This window comes from Solanum lycopersicum, chromosome 12 (assembly GCF_036512215.1).
Source record: "Solanum lycopersicum chromosome 12, SLM_r2.1".
In the NCBI taxonomy this organism is placed as follows: Eukaryota; Viridiplantae; Streptophyta; class Magnoliopsida; order Solanales; family Solanaceae; genus Solanum; species Solanum lycopersicum.
Genome location: NC_090811.1, coordinates 68,976,791 through 68,993,870, shown reverse-complemented (window position 1 = coordinate 68,993,870; position 17,080 = coordinate 68,976,791). Strand labels below are relative to the sequence as shown.

The 17,080-nt window shown below is 35.8% G+C and overlaps 1 protein-coding gene across 3 annotated transcripts; it reads left to right on the top strand.

The window, feature by feature from the left end:
- Window positions 1-2,194: 2,194 nt before the first annotated feature.
- On the top strand, window positions 2,195-15,785 carry LOC101256573 (PH, RCC1 and FYVE domains-containing protein 1). 3 transcript variants are annotated; one of them, XM_004252842.4, is made up of 9 exons: window positions 2,195-3,033; window positions 4,173-4,259; window positions 5,591-5,680; window positions 11,225-11,305; window positions 11,444-11,638; window positions 11,761-13,893; window positions 14,181-14,327; window positions 14,463-14,848; window positions 15,132-15,785. In XM_004252842.4, exons 1-9 carry the CDS (start codon window positions 2,962-2,964, stop codon window positions 15,262-15,264), a joined length of 3,324 nt encoding a protein of 1,107 aa, XP_004252890.1. In that variant the 5' UTR covers window positions 2,195-2,961; the 3' UTR covers window positions 15,265-15,785. The 3 variants fall into 3 exon arrangements, with proteins under 3 accessions (XP_004252890.1, XP_010314702.1, XP_010314701.1); XM_010316400.3 differs by having other exon boundaries at window positions 2,234-3,033; window positions 5,535-5,680; XM_010316399.4 differs by lacking the exon at window positions 2,195-3,033 and adding an exon at window positions 3,043-3,196 and having other exon boundaries at window positions 5,535-5,680.
- Window positions 15,786-17,080: the final 1,295 nt, after the last annotated feature.

The following is a 17,080-nucleotide window of genomic DNA, read 5'->3' as shown; positions in this document are numbered from 1 at the left end:
ATGAGATAATGAAGCATATCACGTGATATGTTTTTGTTTAAAGCCAAACTCCATTTTATTTTTTCATGTGGATAGTTTTCGTTGAGTATAATTATTGATAAGTATAATCAAAAGTGGTTAGTGGTCAATAAAATGAATTGAGAATCATGAGATTATACGTTTAAATCTCCAATAAAAACAAAAATATCAAGTGAATTCTTTTGCATTTATCCTAGCTTCGATAGACAAAGTTAACAGGTACATGATAAATGTTTTCTAAAATTAATCAAGGTGCGCATAAATTGATCTGAACATTTCAATTATCAAAAATAAAATAAAATTTATTGATAAATACATCACTACACACAAGTATGTTTAAAGAAGGGACCATGTACAATTCTCTTTTGTGGCTATTTCTTTTTCTTATACAACTAGAAAAGTGCCTAAGCTTGTAGAGTTGTGGTATTGGTCATTTTCAATATGTTGAAAAGACAAATGTTGTTATCAAGGGGCATTTTATGGTCATAATAAATCTTTAAAATTAAATAAAACAAATAAAATTTATTACTAATATATAATAAAATTTTCAAATTACCAAGAATTATAACAAAATGATAAATATATAATTATTCAAAAATACTTTTTATACTAAATTTTTTTTGAAGCGAATCCAAATATAATCGGAATAGTATATAATTTGTTTCTATATTCAATCTTTATGATTGACTTAGTAACATATGAATACTAGGAAGCATTCTGTTGATAAATCAAATCAACATTAATAAGCCACTTTTATTGGTTTACTCAATTTGAGGGGAATTTTTATGTAAATATATTTGAGTACCATATCTTAATTATTAATAATTTAAGATAATTTTATTTTTCTTCATTTTCTTTTCAAAACTTCCACTATGAAGAATAGAAATCCACACTTTAATCAGAAACCACATAAACAAAGAGACAGAAAAAAGAAAAGAAAAGAATAAAATATTAAAGTTTCTGTTAATCTATTTGATTTGACAAAAAGAAAAAAAAAAGGAATATATTTCATGTTGTTTCATTCCTTTTTTATAAAAAAAAAAATCAAGAAGGATTTTAGACAACAAGAGTTAAAAAGCATATAGTATTTTATTTGACCTCAAATAGTGTGTAAGTGCATTTGTTATTGAATCAACCATGATAGTTGAGCATACAAACAAATTATATTTTAGAGTCAAATAAATTTAAATTCATATTAAAAAATTTCGCATCAAAGAGTAAAGTATTTTTTAATAAATATAACTTTATGCATTACACTCAAATTTGAGAAAAATAATAAATGATGAAATTTAATACTTTCTTCATTCCAAATGATTATTACGTTTTGCTTCTCATAATTTAATAAATCTTCAGAATAAGATATTATTTCCTAATATTAATATTGAAAGGAAATATATCTTTAAACATTTGTCAAAATTTATATTATCACTAGTTTATTTATTTAAAAGCGTTTGATAGACACCAAAGAAGGAAAAAGGAACTAAAGAACAAGAAATAGTTCACATGAATCCAAAAAATGTCATTATAATTTAACACCAACAATAATAACAACATATTTAGTGTAATTATATGAATATGATTCGAAGATCTAACGTAAGAGATAGAAAGATTGTTTGCCCACTATATAACAATATGATATCCAGTAAATTCACTCGACTGAAGTTTGGAGGATTAATTTGGAAGTAGAAAAGTTATTTGCAACTATGATTTAATAACAACAATAACTTCAGTGCAATCACGCAAGTGAAGTCGAGAGTTTGTTTGATACGATAATTTAACAATAACATTTCCAATATAATCGCATGAGTGAAGTTTGCGGAACTAACTCGACAACTGAAGATTTGGGAGGTAGAGAAATTATTTGTCACTATATATAAATACAATATCATATTAAATATAATCACACAACTAAAGTTGAAAGGACTAATTTGAATGTAGAAAAGTTATTTGCAATTATAATTTAATAACAATAATAACAACACCAAATTTAGTGTAATCACACGAATGAGGTCGTTGAGCTAATTTGAAAGGGCGAGAGATTGTTTGCCACGATAATTTACAATAATATTACCAATATAATCACACGAGTGAAGTACGCGAAACTAACTTGAAAGCTAAAAAAACTGTTTTTGATAGATTCTCGGTATAATTTTACGGTGGAAAATACTTGATTAAATTTTCTACATAAATCCACACTCTCTCTTTCTCTCTCTTCAGTACCTTTCCCTTCTCTCTCATCTGCAAACAACACTGTATGCCTCTGTGTTTTGTTTCTTCCTTCAATTGGAAAAAATTTAGATCAATTGATTCCTCAAATAGCTATAGATTCTGCTCCTGATCTCTCTGCCATTGTTTCTCTCTCTAAAATCCCTTCTCTCTTTCTCTCTCAATCAGCAAAAACATTCCAGCTTATTACACTCATTGTCACTATTAGTTCATCCATTTGTTGTTTCGGCTATATGGGTTTCTTTCTTTATCGTTTTTCTTAGTGAAATTTATCATACCCATCAACCCATTTTCGGTTTACAAGCATTTTATTCTGAAAATTGAACTAAAGACACACAAGAAGGAGCTGAATTTGTTGTTTTTAGCTATATGGGTGTCATTCGTTTCCGTTTTTCTTAGTGAAATTTACTACACCCATAAACCTATTTTCGGTTTACAAGTTTTTTACCTTGTGGGGTTTCCTGCATTTAATGCACTGTTACTAGAAATCCCCCAAATGGCGTTGCAATTACTGCAGTTCAGTTCTTATTAAGAAATTGGGTTCTTCACTGTTTGATGAATTGATGAATTTGAGATGGTCCTTATTGGGAGGATTGAGTTTTGGAGCTGAAAGAGTTGGTGAGTTTGATGAATGAATGGGAGGAATTGGAGCTGAAAATGGGTTTTTTAGAGATTTGGGTTTACTGTGAGCGATAGTTTTGGGGTTGTCATATTTTTATGTCTGTCACTGGTAGAATGAATTCAGATGTCAACAGAGCTAGTGGACTAATTGAAAGGGATATTGAACAGGTACAAATATACTGTCAACTCTTCTCATTATTTTAAGCCCTTAATATTGTGAATAATCACTGAATTATTTGTTGAACATGCATTTCACTGGATATGTTGCTTTCCTTGAGCCGAGGGTCTATCGAAAACAAGCTCTTTACCCTCCCAAGTAGTGTTGTTAAAGGTAGGTTTAGGCTCAAAATGTGTTGATTGCCTCACTTAATGTGCACTTTACTGTTGTCATCAAGGCTCAAAGACATAGTTTTTTTTTCCATTTCTCTGTTTATATATGTGTCATTCATGCTTATAATTAATAATCTTGGACTTAATATATACTATTTGTATTTTTTCTCCCTTTGCGCCCTTTTTTCTCATTAAAGTCCATACTTTATTTGCGAGCTTTGTCCTTAAAGCCCCAGCAGACCTTAGAGTTTTTTTATGCCTTTTATTTTAGTAACACTGCTCCCAAGCCCACTCTACCCCTCCGACATTAGACGGGGTATGTTGTTGATGCATTTCTGTCATATTGGTTATCTGTAGTAAGCTGGATATGCATGTTTAACAAAGTTATTGGATTTAGAAGATTTGTCTCAGTAATGCCTTTGGTCTATGCCTTACTCCTCTGTAGAAGAAATATAGTTGAATAGAGATCTTAGTGAATGAAGGATGTTATGTGAACAAATATAAAGGTTGTCTCATTAGCAAGTTTGCTCTTGCTAATGAAACTAGAATTTGTCGCCTTCAGATTTTGTAAATTTTGGAAAAAGATACTTTTTTAAAAAAAAAAATAGGAAAGATTGCAGATTTTGTAATTTTCCAAATATGAATTTGTGCAACACCAAACAAAAACTTTGATTTTAATAATTAGTTTACACATATAGTTTTGGTGAACACATATAGTTTTGGTGAAAGGAGACTTCAGTTTATGCATAAAGATTTGGTGAAAGGAGACTAAAGTCTGAGATTTTTAATGTTAAAAAATAAGTGTTACTAATGCACCTACTTTAAAGAGTCTGTCTTGTTGTATTTACTTCCATGACCTAATTCAGAAATCTTAATTGTTTGCGAGTCTTATAATATTAGTCATTCTCTCTTTGCATATGCAGTATTTAGTTTAATGTCCTATTAGCTTCACATTCCTTTTATTTGATTTATCTCAGGCCATAACTGCGCTAAAAAAGGGGGCATGTTTGCTGAAGTATGGAAGAAGGGGAAAGCCAAAGTTTTGTCCCTTCCGTCTGGCAAATGTAAGCTTCATTTCGTTCTTTTTTTGTTACTTTTTCTTACATTTGGCTCTTGCCTTTCTTGGCATTGAAATCTTGTTTGAGATTGTATGCATCCCAACTTTGTAATCATATGAGCTGGGTGAGTTGAGATGGGCGTCGATGTAGATCCAACTATACCACACTTTGCTGCACTTAGATTCGTTCGGTGAGACCCCACATCTAGACGACTAGATGTTGTTACAAGAACCCCTATCATTTATTCGGGAGATCGAGATCGAGTTCTCCATACTGAGAGTTTTAGGAAGTAGAACTGGTTACGAGGAAGCGTGTAATAGGCGGACATTGGCATCCTCTATAGTTGGAAGTGTAGGTTCACCATGACATTGGTGTCTTAATGAAGCAAATTAGTACATTTATGCATATCTTTCTCCTTTATTTAACAGTGCAGTTGAAGTTTGTTCCCGATATTCAATTTTATGTGTCCAACGTGTAGATATTTCATCCTCAACGCTCGTCTCAGTTCTGATTAGTGACTGGTAATATTTACTAATATGAGTATACTTATCAAAAAAGTAAAAGATTTAATATCATGATTGCAATTTCCTTTTGTTACTTTGTCTTCAGTTATCGCATGCATGTATCTGAAAACTCGAGTTGAATTAGTATCCTTTCGATTTGTAAATAATAGTATGAGAATGTCTGTTGTGATATTTGAAAAGTAAAACATAAGGAATCAAAGCCCTTCAGCCTCTGTGACAATTTGAAACTGATAAATAGTAACGCAACTGCCATACACAAAAATGAAGCAAAAATAGTCACTCTGTTTCATGATAATAAGTAAGAAAATTGGAGTTTACTGAAAATCGGCAGTCTGAGTTCTCTTCCAAATGCTTGCCTTTACCATTGGCACAGAGGTTCTTTGTTCATAATTCCTGTTGTCATATAATTATTGTGAAGTAGTGTATTTGACTGCTTTTAGAATACACATGTGAACTTCATCCAGGTATTTTGTTTTTTGTTTCCTTGTCCCAAATAGTGCCAACATTTGAGATCATGTTTCTATCTTTCTCGGGTTTAAACCTAAAGCCTTTGAGGATCACCATTTCCTTATTTGTCAGGTTGATGACTTTGCTTATAAATAAACTGTTACTGATATAAAATAGTCTTAAGCTCGCTGTATGGATATCAATTATTTCGATATACCTTTCATTATTGAGGTAGGAATTTACTTCAAAAATCTGTGTATTACATCATTGTATCGTAGCTAACATAACTACTGTGCTCCTTGGAACTTAGTTTTAATTGAAGGTAATGCTCGGAGTCTAAAGAAGAAGTCTGTCATTATGTTTCAGGACGAGTCTGCTCTGATATGGTTTTCAGGTAAAGAGGAGAAACACCTTAAGCTGAGTCATGTGTCAAGAATAATATCTGGACAGCGCACTGTAAGTTTTCTCTGCTGAAGAGAGCTAATCTCCTCTCTATGAACTTTTGATATGTTTTATATGATTCTATCTACAAATTTGTCCTTCTTTCTATATCTCCTTCTGTTTTTTCTAAATGGAGATGGAAGAACTTATATGGTGAAAGGTCAAATATGTGGTTAAATATATGCGTATTAGTGGCTCAAATGGATTTATAAGTTATCATAGTTCAGTAATTAACTTGCATCTTAATTAGTCCATGAGCTTCTGTTTCACTAAATGTTTGTTTCTGTTGCTTAGCAATCCCTACTGTCTGTTCATTAGTGAACATATATATAGAAAGAAGGTAATAGTTAAGGTTTTAAAAGATGTTAAGGTTAATACAAAGCTAATGGAAAACAAAGACTGCAGCTGGAACAAAAAGCCGAGAAAAATAACAGAATAGAAGTAGAAGGACCTCTTTAATTTCAGTTACATATATAAGACCCTCGAATGAAATAAAAACAATAACACATGACCTAACAGTTAACTAAATAACTCCTAAATATTTGGAATACATGACCAACAACTAATTGACTAAGTCTTACTTAAAACAAAAGCAGTAAAACTAAATTTACTGCAGTTCAAAAGCAGATTCCTAACATTTTTCGCTTTGGAAACTGTAAACTCCAATTTCTGTCTGAGAAGCTTGAATTTGCTGACCGGTATAGGCTTATAAATAGTTCTGCTTGCTGGTTTTCAGACTTGCAGTAGACTAGAGTCACTTCTTCCCTTTGCTGCACTTCTCTCGGGAAATAGAACTTGATGTTGAAATGCTTGGTCTTCTTGTGAAACACCGGATTGTTTGAGATTGCAATAGCTGCCTGGTTGTCAACAAGAATGATAGTACTCTCCTTCTGTTTCAAATGTAAATCACACATGATCTTTCTAAGCCACAAGACTTGGTTTATTGCTCCTGTTGCTGTTGTTAATTCAGCTTTTGCAGTGGATTGTGCAACTATCCTGTTTTTAGATGACCATGAGAAGATTCCTGAACCTAGGCTGAAACAATGGCCAGAGGTACTTCTCACATCATCTGCGGATCCAACCCAATCACTATTTGAGAATCCAAGTAACTTGAAGCTTGGACACTTCTCACACGTTACACCATAATCAACAATACCTTTAATATATCTAATATTCTTTTTGTTGCTCTTAAATGCAATTCACTTGCACAATGCATACAACGAGATAAGAGACTTACAACAAATATAATATCAGGCCTTGTTGCAGTGAGGTACATTCAAAAGCACCCAATCAAGCTTCTATAATAACCTTCACAAACTTTGTAGACTCATCTTCTTTATAGAGCTTCTCTTTTTGATTCATCGGCGTGCTCATCGACTTGCATTCCTCCATTTGAAATTTCTTCAGAATTTTTTTTGAGAATTAAAACCATTGCATTGCTAATAATTTCGACAGAATTTCAGATGATCATCTGTCCTACTATATCAAGCTCTTGGCGCTTGCTTTAGACCATAAAGAGCCTTTTTAAGCAGATATACTTTTTCTTCATCACCATGTTTCACAAATCCTGATAGTTGCTTGACATATATTTCCTCCTCCAGTATGCCATTTAAGAAGGTTGATTTGACATTGAGTTGGAACACCTTCCATTCTATTTGTGCTGCTATTGCAAGTAGCAATTGATTGTGTCTAATCTTGCTACATGAAAAAGAAGTGTAAGAGTAATCAACACCATAAATTTGTGCATACCCTTTAACTACGAGTCTCGCATTGTGTTTGTTGAATGAACTATCTGCATTTAACTTTGTTCTGAAGATCCATCTCACACCAATGACTTTTCTATCTTCAGGTTTGTCGACTAATACCCAAGCTTTATTTTTCTCAATCATGGAGATCTCCTTGATTGCTTTCTTTTATTTTGGGTTTTATTTTGGTTCTTGAAGAGCTTCTACTGCTCCAGTACCACTGGTCATTCTCCTAATTTCTGAGAATTCATTTTCACTAAAATGAACATTTCTTGTGATTGTCATCTTTCCTGTTTGAGGATGATAGATCTTGTAAGCTTTAGAAACTCCACTATAACCCACAAGGGTGCCTGTTAATTGCCTTCTTGTCAAGTTTGTCACGTTTAATGTGAGGAACATGAACAAAACACTCAACCAAACACTTTAAGAAAACTCAGTGAAGGCTTAAACTCGTACCAAGCTTCAAATGGTGTTTTATCCTCCTAAGCTTTCGTTGTAAGTCGATTCTGCCTAAAACTACGGTATTTGCTGCTTCTACCCAAAATATCTTAGGAACTCCTTCTCATGCAACATACACCTGGTTATCTACATTATCCATCTGTTTCTTCTTTCACTAACACCATTTTGTTCTGGTGTCTATGGCGTTGTAAGCTGATGCACAATGTCGGCCTCCTCACAGAATGAATCAAATTTTCTTGAGGTGTATTCCTTCCTATTATCTGACCTCAAAGCTTGTATCTTACAATTACTTTGATTTTCCTTCAATTTCTTGAATTTCCAGAATACACAAGCAACTTCTGACTTGAATCTCAAGAAAAAAATCCAACACATTCTTGTAAAATCATCAATGAAAATAATATAATAGATGCGACGTTGTAGTGATGGAGTTCTTTGAGGCCCGGCGACATCAGTGTGAACTAGTCGTAGCTTTTGTGAGGCTGTGTAGGTTGAATTTGGAAATGAGTTTCTGTGTTGTTTACCATATTGGTAGGCATGGCATTTTGTGGAATTTGCTTCCAGATCAGGTAAGTTCACCATTTTCAACTTTTGAATTTTGACAAGCCCTTGATAATGATAATGCCCAAGTCTCTTATGCCACAACTCAGCGACATTTGTTTTTGCTAAATACAACATTTTCTCTTCCTCAAATAGATCTAATGAGAAACTTTCTTCTCATTTTGACTTTGAACTAATCATGTCTCGAGGAATCCTTAATCAAGCAGTATTTATCTTCAAAATAAAGTTTGAAACCTTTTTCTAAGAATTGACAAACAATTAACAAGTTCCGATCTAAGTCAGGTACATAAAGAACACCTGCTATTGTTTTTGTAACCGCTTGTGTCTCAATTGCAATAGTTCTTCTTCCTTTTGCTGGAAGGTGACCAACATGGCCTATTCTAACCTTTGCAACTCGAGTAGGCTTCAATTTTTATGAAGAGTTCTTTATCATGAGTCATGTGATTTGTGCATCCGCTATCAATCAGCCACAACTCACTGGAAACATTACTTGCAAAACATGATGCAACAAATAGTTGATACTCCTCTTGTTCATTAAAAACTTGAGAGCATATACATCCCGCTACTGAGTTTTTCTGTTACAAATGTTTTTTTCGTGCCCAAAGTGATTGCACTTAGTTCAGGCCTTCTCCAACACTTGAAAGGTGCGTGTCCGATCTTGTCGCAATGCTTACAAAGAGGGAATTTTCCTTTGAAGCTACCTATTTTGTTTTTGTTATTGCGTGCGCACCTTCTCCATCTCTTGGTTGGTACGTCTTGTTCTTTTCTTTATATCGTCCATCATCTTGATGCTTGGCAGGTAAGGCTCCTTCAACATCTCCTTCTCGTCTCACAACACGTCGTTGCTCTTGTGCTTTAAAGGCCATTAAGAGCTTCGTTAGTGTAATATTGGACAATTCCTTAGTATTTTCTGTGGTTGTAATGGTCGCCTCAAATCTTTCCGGTACTGTTACAAGGATTTTCTCAACTGTCGTTAAAAGTGGTACCCAACAATCTGATGTGATTTGCTATGTTAAGAAGTCAGTCAAAGTACTCCTCGATGGTTTCATAGTCCTTTATCCTTTGCAGCTCAAACTCACGTACCAAATTGAGCACTTGCATCCCTCGAATTCTTTCATCTCCTTCATACTCAGTCTTGAAATAATTCCATACCTCTTTTGCTGACTTCAGGGACATGATACATACATACTATGAAACTGCAGCAAATAAACATGCCTTTGCCTTAGATTTCCTAACTTCCCTATCCTGGTGATTTTTAATCTGCGGCATTGTGGGATTGTTTGGCAAGGGAGCAATCTCATATTCATCTTGTACAGCCTCCCAGAGATCCAAAACTTTCAGATTTGCCTGCATTTTTAACAGCCTAGAATCACTAACTTTCTCCACCAAAAGTTGGTGGTGCCATTGAAGAAAAACTTCCTTCTCCGTTTATAATATTCACGAAATATGATTTGTGCGCGCACACACACAAGTCCTTCAAGAAAATAAAGCTCCTGATACCAATTGAAGGTTTTAAAAGTTTTTAAGGTTAATACACAACTAAAGGAAAAAACAAAGACTGCGACTGAAACTAAAAGATGAGAGAAGTAACAGAATAGAAGTAGAAGGACCTCTTTTATTAATGCTTCAGGTTACATATATAAGAACCTCAAATGAAATAAAATAATAATGCACGACCTAGCAGTTCACTAAATAACTCCTGAATAAAGGAACACATGACTAACAACTAATTGACTAAGTCTTACTTAAAACAAAAGCCGTAAAATTTAATTTACTGCAGTTCAAAAGTAGATTCCTAACAAATAGACTAAGAGTTCCTTGGAGAGAACTGTAATCCAATGTGCATCAAATTAGTGAGATCTAGCAAGATAAGCAACCTAAATGTTAAATTTGATACATAATTTTAATCAATGTTCTTGAACTATCATGAACCGTGTCATCAGTGTCCACAAATGTGTCTCAAAAGAATAGCTTCTTTATCTTCTTTTGGAAATATCATGTTAAATATATTCTTAGTCTTTTAACTGTCAAAATTAAGAGGACATAAGAGGAAGAAAAATTGGAGGATGGTAGGGATCAAACATCTTCTGCTAAAGGAATTTTTGCTTATGTCATGGTTAATCAACAAATGTATACTAATCTATTTGTCTTCATTTCTCTGTCTCTTCTATATGTATATCCGCATATGCTCCTCAATAAGTAAACATGGTTACTCGTAAACACTTTTTTCCTTTGAATTGGTAAATAAATATTTTTATTGATACTAAAGGAAACACTTAGATGGTTCTTGCAGATGCATAATGTGGGAACCACCTATAAAAAAATTAAACAGAAAAGCCCCAGTGTGGAAGATCAATAAACCTGTAAAGGACTAATGAACTCTAGCATGCTGTCTTCATCCTTTATGTCTTGCATGTTTCACCAAAAACTATACCACAATTTTACGCTTGATGTCTTTTCATATGTTATATACGTCATTCTGAGGAAATATTGCTGAATTTGTATGCTTATTTTCATGTTAAAACTATGTGGTCGTCTGAACACTCTGGGTTAAAGTCCATGCTATACTAGCTGTTGTTGGTTTGATTTTGTTCGCTTTATCGTAAGTAATGATTTCTTTGGGCTTGTTCACATAGGTACAGACTTTGATGATATGAATTTGGCATCAATGTCTTTTTCTTTTTTATTTTGCCAAATTTTTAGTTCTTATTGGACATGCTTTCAGTCTAGTCTAACAACCTATATGAAGGGTTAGTGGTGTATTGGACTGATAAACATTGCTTTTGCTCTTTTCCAGCCAATATTTCAAAGGCATCCACGACCTGAGAAAGAGTACCAATCTTTTTCTCTCATATATAATGATAGATCACTGGATTTGGTAAGAATTTCATTAGTAACAGCTGTATCTTTTTTAGAGGGAAATTTTGTATGTAATTCAGGCAATTTTGTCTTATTTTTGAATGAATCGGTTACAGAAACTCACTCTCACACCTTGCTCTTCAATCGTATGTTCTAGATATGCAAAGATAAAGAGGAAGCAGAGGTATGGTTTAGTGGCTTGAAGGCTTTAATTTCACGAGGGCACCAGCGAAAGTGGAGAACAGACTCAAGGAGCGATGGAATTCCTTCTGGTGCCACTAGTCCCAGAACATATACGCGGAGAAGCTCTCCTCTGCATTCTCCTTTTGGTAGTGGTGATAGCTCACAGAAGGTACGTTCCTTCCCTCACGCCTAAGCATGCATATGTAGCTGATACTTTATGTTTGTCAATATTGAGGTTCAATTATATAATTTTGTTTTTCTCTAAGTTGAATGACATCATTTTTCCATCAGGATGGTGGTGACCAACTTCGCCTTCATAGTCCATATGGAAGCCCACCTAAAACTGGTGTAAATAAGGCCTTTTCTGATGTTATTTTATATGCTGTACCTCCCAAGGGCTTTTTCCCTTCAGATTCTGCTAGTGCTTCAATTCATTCTTTATCTTCTGGAGGTTCAAATGACATACATGGTCAGATGAAGGCAATGGGTATGGATAATTTTAGAGTAAGCCTTTCAAGTGCTGTTAGCTCATCAAGTCAAGGGTCTGGTCACGATGATGGTGATGCGCTAGGAGATGTTTTCATGTGGGGGGAAGGGACTGGTGATGGTGTCCTGGGTGGTGGACCTCATAGGATTGACAGTTGTAATGGTGTCAAAGTAGATTCGTTGTTGCCCAAAGCTTTAGAGTCTGCAGTTGTACTAGATGTCCAAAATTTAGCTTGCAGTGGAAAACACGCAGCACTAGTAACAAAGCAGGGTGAGATGTTCTCTTGGGGTGAGGAATCAGGAGGCAGGCTTGGGCATGGTGTCGATTCTGATGTTTTGCATCCAAAGCTTATAGATTCCCTCAGCCATACAAACATTGAACTTGTTGCTTGTGGTGAAAATCATTCCTGCGCTGTAACACTTTCTGGTGAATTGTACACCTGGGGTGCCGGAGATTTTGGTCTTCTTGGGCATGGGAATGAAGTTAGTCATTGGGTCCCCAAAAGAGTAAATGGACCCTTAGAGGGCATACATGTTTCTTATATCTCCTGTGGGCCCTGGCATACCGCTGTGGTGACCTCTGCTGGCCAATTATTTACTTTCGGGGATGGGACTTTTGGAGTTCTTGGTCATGGAGATAGAAAGAGTATTTCAAAACCAAGGGAAGTGGAATCTCTGAAGGGGCTTCGAACTGTTCGAGCAGCTTGTGGGGTTTGGCATACTGCTGCAGTTGTTGAAGTCATGGTGGGGAACTCTAGTTCAAGCAATTGTTCTTCAGGGAAACTTTTTACTTGGGGAGATGGGGATAAAGGTCGACTTGGGCATGGTGACAAGGAGTCAAAACTTGTTCCTACTTGTGTTGCAGCTCTTGTTGAACCCAATTTTTGCCAGGTTACTTGTGGACATAGCTTGACAGTTGCTTTAACCACTTCAGGTCATGTATATACAATGGGAAGTCCTGTATATGGTCAATTAGGTCATCCTCAAGCTGATGGGAAGCTTCCTTGTCATGTTGAAGGAAAACTCTCAAAGAGCTTTGTGGAGGAGATAGCATGTGGTGCTTACCATGTTGCTGTATTGACTTCCCGAACTGAAGTTTACACATGGGGGAAGGGAGCAAATGGAAGATTAGGTCATGGTACTACTGATGACAGAAATTCTCCCACCTTAGTGGAAGCTTTGAAAGACAAGCAAGTCAAAAGTATTGCTTGTGGTACTAATTTTACGGCAGCTATTTGCCTTCATAAATGGGCGTCAGGGGTTGACCAATCCATGTGTTCTGGCTGCCGTCTTCCTTTTAATTTCAAAAGGAAGCGCCACAACTGTTATAACTGTGGTCTTGTCTTTTGTCATTCATGTAGCAGCAAGAAATCACTGAAGACATCAATGGCACCAAATCCCAATAAACCTTATCGTGTCTGTGATAATTGTTGTAATAAATTGAAAAAGGTTATTGAAACTGATGCTTCATCTGAGGCTTCCATGAGTCGAAGAGGAAGCCTGAACCAGGGGTTAACTGATGACATAGATAAAACTACTAAGCTGGATATAAGGTCTCGACCTCATCTAACTAGATTTTCTTCGATGGAATCCTTCAAACAAGTTGAAACCCGCTCTTCCAAACAGAAGAAAAAGTTTGAATTCAACAGCAGTCGTGTGTCACCTATTCCTAGTAGTAACTCACAATTGGGAGCTCTGAATAGTTCCAAATCTTCCAATCAAGTGTTTGCCTCATCCAAAAAGTTCTTCTCTGCTTCAGTTCCTGGTTCAAGGATTGTTTCTCGAGCAACATCACCAACATCTAGACGGGCCAGTCCACCTCGTTCTACTACACCAACTCCAACATTGGGTGGACTTACATCTCCAAGGATTGTAGTGGATGATGCTAAAAGGACAAATGGAAGTCTTAGTCAAGAGGTTGCTAAATTAAGAGCACAGGTAGGTTGTTTTTCTACTATGCAGCTATTTCCTTCTGATGCAGTTTCTTCACCTCTCTACATGTTTTTATATTTGTTTCTGATATGGCTCTCAAACTTTTCAATGAGGTGCTGATTTGGCCTGTCACAAATAAAAAGTACCAAAATGTCTAGTTTTATGAAAAACATTAATAGCTGCATTTATCGAGTTGGTGATAGAAAACAAGATAAGCTTGTGTATGATTTTAATGCTTGTGCCAACTTTTAATATTGCTATGTGTCCAAACTCCTTGACTATCTTTATCATAGGTGGAAACTCTTACACGCAAGGCTCAACTTCAAGAGGTAGAACTGGAAAGAACTAGTAAGCAACTGAAGGAGGCAATATCAATTGCGGGGGAGGAGACAGCCAAATGCAAAGCAGCAAAAGAAGTGATCAAGTCACTTACTTCTCAGGTAAGTTAAGAGTCATTTTTACCATTTTTACAAAAGTTGTGCATGTGTAGGAAAAAAGTTGTGCTGCTCTTCATTTCTCAGTTTCGTTAGCTTCTCGTCCTGAGATTATGTACTGTGTGTCTTTGTTTTTTATAGCTGAAGGAAATGGCTGAAAGGCTGCAAGTAGGTCCTGGCCGAAACGTCAAATCTCCTAAATCAGTTTCCTCCGAATCCAATATTACCTCCAGTGATATACCTAATGGCTGTATTGACCAAGTTCACAGTCAGCTTACTTTTCAAGAGTTGGAAACATGTGTATTTAACAGCCATTTGCTTTCTAATGGATCAAGCAATGCCAGTAATCGCAGTGCTGTTCACAATAGACAAGGGAATCCAGAGGCAACAACAAAAAATGGGGGCAGAACAAAAGAATGTGATTCTCGTAACGAGAATGAATGGGTTGAGCAAGATGAGCCAGGTGTATATATTACTCTTACCTCCCTACCTGGAGGCGTCAAAGATCTTAAAAGGGTTCGCTTCAGGTAAACAGCCAATGTAAATCTCCTGTTATTGTTTTTGTGGCTGCTGACTAACCTGCCAACTTCTCTTTGTCCTCTTATGTGTACATTAAAGAAAATACATTTGAGCATGTGAACAAGATTCTCTTAGTTGCTTTTATATCTGCAGTTATCCCGGAGTCGCCAATTAAATTTATGCTGTTTGTGCTATAGACCTCTTTTTACTTGTCTAGATTGCCAGAACTTCACTATTCTAATTATATAATGAAATCATATAATCATTATTTTTGAATGTCAAAAATTGCAGTCGGAAGCGGTTTAGCGAAAAACAAGCAGAAAAATGGTGGGCAGAGAACCGTGCAAGAGTTTATGAGCTGTACAACGTACGCGTAGTCGACAAGGCAAGCATTGGCACTGCAAGTGTGGATTTAGCACATTGAGACATGCAAATTACCATTTGTACATGAGTTTTCCTTTTTCCTTTTTGGTCCTAACTCAAGTTCACGCCACACAGTGATTCACATTATGTTGATCATATAGGTTTAGTGTTTACAAATTTGTAGGGAGGAATCAAGGGTTGGCATAGAAGTGCTAGGAATGAAATGCTTGCTTGTAAGAGTTTGCTAGTTTTTTTCTTTCCCTGAGGACCAGACCAGTAGCGCACAGTTTGAAACTCGGTGGATAATAGTCTTGCTCTTTACCTACTTACATACCTGGCTTTTGTTGGTGGCTGCACCCACACATCATGCGCTACGCTCTTACCCTTGGACCAAAGCCTTGTGGGCTTTCTATTATTCCAATGGCTTGACCACTATTTGTTTTTCCCCTTCCTAATTGCTGAGTGGGGGAATAGAGATGTAGTTTTAGTAGATTGCTTGCCCTTGTTGGGAGATACTTCCTTGTAAATTTTTCCCAATTTAATGCATATTTGGATTTCAAATCCATACTATGTTCCTGTTTATCTTTCTGTTCAACTTTTCCTTTTGTTTATGATATATCTATAATGCTAATGATAATGAAGAATATATTGATTGAAATGTCAGTTTGATTACAAGAACAACTATATATGGATTAATTAGAGCACACATAAAGTATAAACCTACGCTAAATCTTCTAAAAATTGCTGCAAAAAGTATTAATTAGTGATTATTCACATTTGATGCACAATTCGTATTACTGGCGACCAACACCGAGAAGTTATTTTGGGGCTCGAACAATTTAGTCTGTCAGTAAAAGTCACCTTTAGTGGCGACGAAAACCACTGCTCAAGGTTATGAATTTTGTCGCTAAAAGTCACTTTTAGCGTCTCAATCCGCCACTAAGGTTATGCATGTCGTCACTAAAAGTTGCCTTTAGTGGCAACAGAAACCGCCGCTAAAGTATCGTGCTAAAAACAACATTTAGTGGCGACTAAAATCGCCGCTAAAGAAATAAATGTCGCTAAAACTCTCTTTTCGTGGCGGCTAAAATTGCTGTTCAAGGTTATGCAAGTCGTCGTTAAAAGTGTCTTTAGTGGCGACTAAAGTCACCGCTACAAGTATGAATCTCGTCGCTAAAAGTCTGTTTAATCGCTGCTCATGTATGAATGTGCTAAAAGTCTCTTTAGTGGCGAAAAGAGTCACTGCTAAAAGTTTAAAAGTTTCTGTAGTGGCGACAAAAGTCGCTGCAGAAAGTTTGAGTGTCGTCCCTAAAAACATCTTTAGTGGCGACAAAAGTCGCTCTTAAAAATATGAATGTCGTCGCTAAAAGTTGTTTTAGTGGCGACTAGAATTGCTGCTAAAAGTATGAAGATCGTCGCTAAAGATGTTTTAGTGGCGACTAAAGTCGCTGCTAAAAGTTTGAAGGTCGCCGCTAAAAGTATGTTTAGTGGCGACTATAGCCGCTGCTAAAAGTTTGAAGGTCGTCGCTAAAAGTATGTTTTAGTGGCGACTGTAGTCGCTGCTAAAAGTTTGAATGTCGTCGCTAAAAGTATCTTTAGTGGCGACAATAGGCGCTGCTAAAAGTATGAAGGTCGTCGCTAAAAGTGTATTTTTAGTGGCGACAAGTTGCTGCTAAAAGTATGAACGTCGTCAGTAAAAGTATGAATGTCGTCGCTAAAAGTCCCTTATAGTGTCGACTATAACCGCCGTTAAGAGTATGAATGTGGTTGCTAAAAGTAACTTTTAGTGGCGACTAAAACCGACGCTAAAGGTAATGAACGTCTTCGCTAAATGTATTTACGACTTTGTCTGCTGCTAAAACTGTTGAATTTCATCG